Genomic DNA, 8838 nt, shown 5'->3' on the forward strand with positions numbered 1-8838 from the left:
TGATTCTTTTTTTCCAGTACAAAGCTGATGTTGACAGAAACACATGCCAAGCCCTTTGAATAGTGCTCTCAATGACGTGTGGCCCTTTGGTATCAACCCACAGTCAAGCTTTCAGAAATTAAAATTATGTTTCAAGCAGATATTAAAATTTGTATCAGTATCAGTTCCCTTTCACAGAGAGACACCACACTATGATCTGATACGACTTATGAAAATGGAATACAAATGATGCAACAGTGTACATCAATGTTTCTGTGAGATCTAAAAGGAGCTGTGTGAAATGGACACAAGGACGTTCTGCCGCCAATCTAAGCTCAAAGATGGAGCCTATCAGGAATAGTGCTATAGCTGAACAAAACTGATGTATGGGTACAGATGAACAAGATGCTCTCTGACAGATTAGGATCTTTCCACTCCGTGAGTCCATCTCACTTAATTATTTTCATCTAATTTTAATCTAATTTGTAATCTAATTACCCTGGTACTCAATAAATATGGCCATATTTTGCAGTTGATTATGCTCTGTTGCATTTGAATGTATCAGACATTAAACTAGCGGTCTTGGCTACTAATGCTGCTCACCAGTCTCCATTTATCTCATGTACAAAATAATCTGAAAAGCAGTTTCTGGCCTTGGTTTACTAGAAGAAAGAAATTGAGTGATTATGCTCACTTGTTCTCTCTTACCAACTGCTGACATCCATCTATTTTGATATCTTTTGCTTCTGCACATACAACACATTTTACTCATCGATGTACTGCTTTCAGGCTAAACTTGCTGATTTGTCTAGCTTATTTGTTTTACCTTTTAGTTATATTAAATTGTTTGTCTTTAATATAACTTTGAGTAGGCTTCCTTCTTGTCACATTCACTGAGCCAGTTTGTGACAATATTAAACTTTAAAATGTCTGCATCCTGTCCTTTCTTTTTGGTGTCTTCTGCCATTAAAAACATGACATATGAAACATTCAAGGTCCCCAAAGGCAACAAAATACCAATGTACCATGACTGAATTCAGCCCAGTCATAATCAACCTGAACACACTAATCCTTTTAAAATACATATTGGAGATCGCCTTCCAGCACCACACATAATATCATCTAATTCAACACAGGAAACAAAGTAATTCCTTTTTCTAATGAGAGACAAATTCAGGATCATCTCCTCAAATCGCCTCAATGTTTCTTTATTTATTGCTACATAAATGATACATGACTGTACCATTTGATGCAGTACTTCAGCTGGCTGCAGCTCTGTGGTGTCCCTGTTGTGCCATCGTAGCAGTTTCCTGTAGCTGCGTCCATGTTTGTGTGATAGCTTTGTTCCTTTCATCCGCACACAGTGCTCTTCACATTAAAACACAGGAAACACATGACAAGACTATTAAAATATGAATTGATTACGGTTTGTCCTTGAGAGGGAGATATGGACACCATATATTCACATTATAGGGGCATAAAGACACAAAGAAAACAAACCTTTGCTGAAGGTAGAGATTGCAGGTTTCCTCTAGAGTGACAAAACTCAGTGTTTTTTGTTGTTGTGGGGAGTATGGAGCCGAAACAATATACTGCTTAAGGATGTCTGACTCTCCAAAATGGAAGATGAAAAGCTGACTCTGGCTGTCTTCTTTTGAAGATGCTCTGTAGCTGGGGTCCTGATCACCTGCATGACACACATTACCTTGTTAATGCAGCTTTTCTGTTTACATATCCACTTTCATATGGACTTAACTTGAAGGTCATACTCCTCTAGAAGACCACTTGGGACTCCCTTATCAATACTTTTTCCTGAACCAAACAAAATGTTGGTCTTGTATAATGAAAAACAAACAAATACTTGGCTTTGGATTTACCTCGTATGAGCAGAGTTTGCTGTTTGCTATTCAGAGCATAAACAGGGTTGCAGGGAGTAGCAATTGGATGAGTTTTAGGTAGAATCAAGCAGCACACAGTTTGTTTGTTGATGACATCTTGAAGGAACATTTTTCCATTTCTTTGTACCTGAAGGAACTAGTTGAGGCAAGAAAAATAAGACAGCAGGATCAAAGAAGACTAAAATGAGAATACTGATTGGATTAATTCCTTGTTCCATATTCCTTTTATAAAAGAACTTTAGTCTTCCTACCAAGCCCTGCAGGAATGGCACTGATTCAGTGATAGTTGGGAGGTCCCCACTGTCTTTTGGTCTGAAGAGATATAGGGAATAATGGTGTTAATACTTCTTGGTTTTTTTGGACACAATATGACTGCATGTAACTCACTCAAGTAACCTTTCAGTGAGCAGCATTGTGCAGGATTGCGTCCCTCGTCCTGTGGTGATTGTGTGAAGTGCTCCACTTTTACACGCCACCAAAAGATGGACTTCTGCTGTGGTAAAAGTCTGAGAATCATCAGTAGACACAGGCCGGTAATCCACAAACTGCATCCTGCATAAGGCACTGTCTGTTGCTGAAATTAAGACAACAGACAAAGGGGAGCCTGAGGGAAAGAAAGAAAATGTCACAGAAAGAATCAAACAGGCCACAACTAACATAATAAATACTGCAAACTTTTAACATGCAAAATGGCTGTTAGCTTGTTAGTCTGTCATCTCTCCACACTGTGATTCAGTCTTTGATTGACTTTCAGTAAATTCTTTAAGTTACAGTAAACCCTTCCGAATTTGCCTTTTGCAGTCAATACTGGACTGGATAGTGCACTGTAGTGTTTGAGTCAAGAAGTAATGCATTTCGATCTGAAAGCACCAGGAAACACACACTTGTATCAAAAGTGGCATCAGATTATTGGTCTGCTGCTGCAACCTATGACGAGGCTACCAAACCATCACACAGAGCTTTAACATGCTAAAAATCATACATGCTGGGCTTGCATTATGACAATGATTTATGACACAATGGGGACTCGGGCAGTAGGAACAGTCTGAGTTATTTTAACTGTTCTTATATAAATTTATGTACATGTGTTTCATATTAATTGTCATTTTTCAGACTGGGGTTTTGTAGGCAGAATACAAAAGACATTAACATATATGAATACCATATTTGATAGCCTACAAATGTTTCAAAATTAAAAAAAAAAAAAAAAAACAAACCAAAAAAAAAAAAAAGGTATCTAGAGAAGACAGAGGAGATTGGTGTTCACTATGTTTTATCAACAACAGTAAAGTGGTTTAGAGACATGGTTAGAAGCTAAACAGGACAAAACACTGCTTTAAATATCTGTTAAACAACCTTGATTTGAAACACAGCAAAACTATTATTGACCTACTGATCCTACCGACCACTGGTGGCACAATGAGGAAAGTGTGAAAGTAGAAATATTTATATAGAAGTCTTTAAATATTGAAATATGTTTTTTCTTTCTTTTCACTGTGATGACATCAAATAGATACTGTACTATACTATAAATGTTCCTAATATTACTTGTAAAGCCAAGAATATGATGTTTAGAAGTTATGTGAAAACTCTAAATTACTCTAAATACACTCTAAAAGGTCTGTGCTTTTTTTTTTTTTTTTTTTTTCACAACATATCAATAGAAAAGTTTTCAAGTAAGAGAAATATAATTCACTGTATTGCTGTAGCTAGACAACACTGGGATCAAATTCAATAGGAGGTAAGAGGTATCTCACCATAAGATTTGCTCACCTGATTGTCTGTCCCAGACACACACTAAAGCATTTTCAAGTCCAAGAGCTATGTAACGGGTGCATCTACTAACAGCAGAGCAGAGGATTTCCTTTGCGTTTGGCCATAACAGATCTGGCATGGGTTCGACATCTGCTTAAAAAAGACAATGGTTAAAACCAAAAACATATGCCTATTGCTTTCACTAATACAAAGAAAAAAAACACAGTAGACATGAGCCATTAACAACAGGCACCACATTTTAAAGATGTGTTTGTGAGCATCAAGTAGATTAACCTCTAAACAAGTTAATATTCTACCTGGTTTGCTCTTTGGTGCTTTTTGCAGGAAATACTGAAAAAGATTATGACTGCCACTCCACCATACACAGACAGCAACAGGAAATTCTGCTGAGAAAAGGCCAGAGATTAAAGATGATATCGACAGGAGCAGGGCCTGCCACTACAAACTTGAGAATAGGAGTTGAATGATTATGAGGATAAAAGCCATCAAAATAATCAGCAAGACGACACCTATGTGCCTGTCAACCTACCTAGGTTATTCACTTCAACTGAAAGACCCTGTTTATGATCTATTTTTCTGGTAATTGCCAAATACTTTTAGTGGAAAGGGCCCTCGGAAACAGTACTAGCCAACTGTTTTAAATGATCCTTTATTATAGAAAATTCACAAATCAACACACAAACAGCAACACACAGTGCTGGAGTACCCAGCACCATCCCTCCTCTATTACCAACCTGGCTGAGACTTTGCTTTACTGTCACCAGGAAACTGACCACAAGGCAGAAGAAAGTGCTGGGTGCAACATCTAAAAACAAACAAAAATCACAGTAGTCAATGTTACAAATGTTAGTAGTCTGCATTTACATTAAGTGATTTACTGGCAATATTATCAAAGGCACAATGCCACAGCCCTGGCCGTGAATTAGTTTTCTCCCTGTGTTCTAGTTCCTCTGAGTGTCTTCACCTCCCTAGTCTGTGTGTGTGTGTGTGTGTGTGTGTGTGTGTGTGTGTGTTGGTAGGCATGACTACTTCTCCCTGGCACTGCATTTCCCTTCAGCCACCATGCTGTTCACCTTCAGCCATCACCAGTCTTCACCATCTCCTCACCTATGCTCTACGATCACCATCGTTCTCCAGTTCCCTGGTCTTTAGCGATACCTCATCACTCCAGCCTGCTGGCCCTGCCAAAACCCCCAACCTCTCCAGCTTGCCTGCCCCTGCCTCCATCCTCAGCCCCATTCTATCCATTCATCTCCCCACAACCTTTTCATTATCAAAATACCTTTAATACCACCTGAGTCTCTGTGTCTGCTTTTGGGACCAATTAAATACAAACATCACACACAATTCTGGTTCCAGAAGTAGGGTGGACACAGCCCAACCAAGAAAATAAAAAAGTACTTCATCACATCACATCAATCAAAACCTCTGGTCAAAGACCATCTACATGATGAATGTGCACCAAACAGAGCATTCAGTCAGTCAGGCAGTGTTTGGCAGCTCAGCTGTAAAATAGTGATTTTATTTGTGTAAACTTTATCGTACCTTGGGCTTTTATTTGTTTCCTTTGTTTTTTCTTCATCTGTATTGACAGAGTGCTTATCCAGTCTGCAACTCTTGGTGACTATGTCCACAGCCAAATAGTTTGTCAAAAAGTCTGTCATCTGCACCTCATCTGGACCTTCCAATGCCGTCCCTGCAAAACAGTAAAAATATGGCACGATATTGACTTAGCTGCACTCTTAACTGGAGTGTGTTGTCACGCCTTCACTTCTTTCATTAACAGCAGGAAATGAGAGAAAATTGATGGGACATCTCAACAAAAGATATACAGTATAACCACAGAGAGAGATACATCCATGCTCCGTCTGATTATTATTTTTGGTGTCAATGAAATTCTACCTTCTGGAGTTTTGGGTGGCTTGATTTTAGTTGCCACTGCCAATGGAGACCATTTCACATCCATATCTTCAGAGGAGTTTGGTTCCTGAAGATTAAACAAGACAGACCAATCCAATATACAATCCAATATATAGCTATCCAATAGTTTTCCCAGTTGACTTGTAGAATTTGTAATTCAATAACATACATAAAAAAATTGAGAAAAAAAACAGTGGAAAAATGCATCCCAATCTTCAGTCGGTATTAAGAAAGAGCAAAGGAGGGGCACATTTTTGTGCCGAAGATGTGCACAAAGACAGACTTTTAATGAGATAGAAGACATGGACTGGCAGCTATTCTGGATTTCAACACATTCAGTATTCGCTCTTCCACAGGCAGCACTGAGTCCAAGCCTTTTTGTTTGCTTCAAGTCATTATATATTTGTGCACATATTTAGCATCTTCTCAATTTCTTGCATTAAATCAAATAAAATGTTTTATTTAAAAAAAAGTTCACATTCAAATGGTAGTTGATAATCAAATCCCAGTGTTAACAAGATGCTTCATATGATGCCTAATATGCAATCATGTTTAAGCAAGCCTGTAATTAAATTACAGTACAATACCTGTGTTTGTGATACTGCCATCTCTAACTCTTTCAGCCAGGCTTCTAAGGGGAAGTGATAGACTTCGAGCCAAACAGCACCATTGCCTGATAGCAGATATTACATTCATGTGATTCAGTATTTGAATGTTCAGTCTTTAATCAGACTATAAAAACAGCTCAAACAATAAGTGAAGTCCTTACTTACAACTGATTGATGCCGCTCCATAATGTCCCCCTTGAGATAGTTCAAAGGTCATACAAATGCTCCTTTTGTTGATGTCTTCCTAATCTCAACAAGAGGAGCATTTTCAAATGTCTCTTTAAAAAATATTTTTCTGTTTTAAATGCAAAAATGAAACCTATATGCAACAAAAATTGACATAATGTTTGTAAAACAATACTAAAAAACAACTGGATTTATCCTTAACCAAATGAACTATAAGTACAGTTGTCAAAAACACATTAAGACTCATGAATTCATTAATCCTTACAAAAATTCATTAGTTGTAAAAGTATCAGAAAGCATATCTCAAGAGATGACTGATAAAATACAATGTTGAATGACAATACGCACCATAATGTTAACAACATTGAGGAGGTGAATGCTGTCACAGTGATATGCAAAGACTCTGGCAACACCTGCAGTGATACACAATAGCTACTGACGTAATCATGATAATACATTTTTAACAAAGTGTTTCTTCTTATTCCCCTTCTTTCGGTCTGGTGCTTCATATTTCATGACTTCAGGAGCTCACAAATGAAGAAATCCTGACAATTTAGAGATACAGAAACAGAATTGAAGCATGGTGGCTCATCAGATTCATACTACCCACCCATATCATCAATAGTGCCAAGTAGATAAGCCATCTCTGCCATTCTGTTCATCTGAATAGATGTAATTTCTAGTCTGTCCTCCAGCCAGTCTGCAACACAGGTCAGAGAAGATGCACACCACACAGACAAGCCCTGGGAGTGACCCAGACTGAGGTACCTGCCATCCTCTGAGAATGAAAGACAGTTGGTGCTCTCTGGAAGCTGAAGGATAGGCAAAACATTCAGAATAACTATTCCTTGGAAAACACTTATTCCAAGGAAAATATAGTTTCAAATATAGTTTCAAATATAGTTTCAATTTTCCTTGGAATAAACTATTTATTTTCTTTAGCAGAATGAATAGGAAGGGCTGTGTGTGTCTGTAAGACCTCTGGACATATTTGAAATTGTGCCACACAAATTTTGACATTCTTAAAAATAACATACTTGTTAAGTCTTTGATGTTTAACATATAATATGAGCTCTGTACCTCTGTTGCAACGGACGGTTCCAGAGTTTCCCACCTTGACTTCTCTGCTTCTTTGCAAGCTGCTTCCATTTCTGAGTCTGGTGTACCTTTTATGATGTACTAGGACATCAAATTAGCAAAAAAAAAAGGAAAAAAAAAAGCTAATTTTGTACTTATATCAACAAGTTTGTTTTCTGTAATACCACAATGTAACTATAATCTATTCATAGAGTAACTCAGACACTAATACAGTGACTAAGGTAATGTCGGTACATTAGTAATAATTTCTGATGTCTGTCTAATATACCTAAATGAGTCGTCTAATTAGCAATTAGCTAACACTAAACAGGTGAGTTGGTTCCTGCTAACCAACAGGATATACTCCTATATCCAAAGCTAACTAAGAGCATGGAAAAGTGAACTACAGTGACCTTTGGTCAGCAAATTAATATCGTTTCAAAAGCTTCGTATGTATCATCACTGCATAGCAGAGTCTCACCTTAATTTAGCCCAAGTTGAGGACGGTCAAGCTAGCACTCTTTGAGAATGCTAACTGTTTCACGGTCGTCCTGACAACAGTGTCTCCATGGATTCACTGTTGTCAGGTCTACGGAGACCCGTCAGCTCCGGGTCAATACCATCGACTATTGATTACTCAGTCATCTTTTACAGACAAGCACGGTGTTCATGTTTCACATGTTCGTTTAGGGTTTAATTCGCCGTGGTTACGATGTAGTCACGGATGAACGGCGGCCGATATGTGTCAAACGGGATCGTCGCATGAGATCAATATGGACAATATCAGCTCACCGCCGTGAAACTGGAGCAGGATCAATAGAGAGAAATGGCACAAGCTGGTGTTTTTATGCACGCACGCACGCACACACACACACACACACACACACACACACACACCTTGATAAAGTGTGGATTTTGATGGATTATCCTCCAAACAGACAGGAGACAGTATGAAATATTTTGGGTACAATAGGCCTGTTTTCATAAGTTGCACTTTATTAAGGGTGTATATTATACTTATCTATATAGAGGCCTAACGAATGGCTTTATTATTGGTTAGTGAAACATTGTGCTGTAAAGCCGCTAGAACCATTATAAATCATTCAGCTTTTGGGTTTGCCTTTCCTTTGCCTTGTCATTTGTTTGGTAATGATGCACTTGCACTTACCTGTGTTATAGCCTAAAGCATTTGTGTAAAGATTTTTGTTGTGGGTTTAATATGAACTCCTGAGGAACATCAGCTAAATAGATACACAAAAAAGCTAATTGGCCAGTAATTATTCTTATTATTAATAATAATTTTTGTGTGACTTTGAGTAAACAAACAGCTTTACTCTGCGACAGTAGATAATAAAATGAATTAGCATAATACAATTGAATCTCCATACTGGCTC

General features: G+C 38.0%; 1 protein-coding gene across 9 annotated transcripts; it reads right to left on the minus strand.

The window, feature by feature from the left end:
* Positions 1 to 1171: 1171 nt before the first annotated feature.
* wdr93 (WD repeat domain 93) lies at positions 1172 to 8250 on the minus strand. Of its 9 annotated transcripts, none has more exons than XM_071488639.1 (16): positions 7926 to 8237; positions 7448 to 7546; positions 6978 to 7179; positions 6716 to 6780; positions 6347 to 6425; positions 6161 to 6246; positions 5556 to 5640; positions 5199 to 5349; positions 4388 to 4458; positions 3950 to 4039; positions 3651 to 3782; positions 2265 to 2481; positions 2129 to 2189; positions 1857 to 2013; positions 1480 to 1666; positions 1172 to 1347 (listed from the first exon to the last, which is right to left on the minus strand). In XM_071488639.1, exons 2-16 carry the CDS (start codon positions 7514 to 7516, stop codon positions 1239 to 1241), a joined length of 1761 nt encoding a protein of 586 aa, XP_071344740.1. In that variant the 5' UTR covers positions 7517 to 7546; positions 7926 to 8237; the 3' UTR covers positions 1172 to 1238. The 9 variants fall into 9 exon arrangements, with proteins under 9 accessions (XP_071344740.1, XP_071344744.1, XP_071344743.1 ...); XM_071488643.1 differs by having other exon boundaries at positions 2274 to 2481; positions 7926 to 8233; XM_071488642.1 differs by having other exon boundaries at positions 3950 to 4036; positions 7926 to 8231.
* Between the last annotated feature and the right edge of the window lie 588 nt (positions 8251 to 8838).

Source organism: Trachinotus anak, unplaced genomic scaffold (genome assembly GCF_046630095.1).
Source record: "Trachinotus anak isolate AG129_WGS33_773 ecotype Australia unplaced genomic scaffold, CSIRO_AGI_Tana_v1 ptg000011l, whole genome shotgun sequence".
NCBI lineage: Eukaryota > Metazoa > Chordata > Actinopteri > Carangiformes > Carangidae > Trachinotus > Trachinotus anak.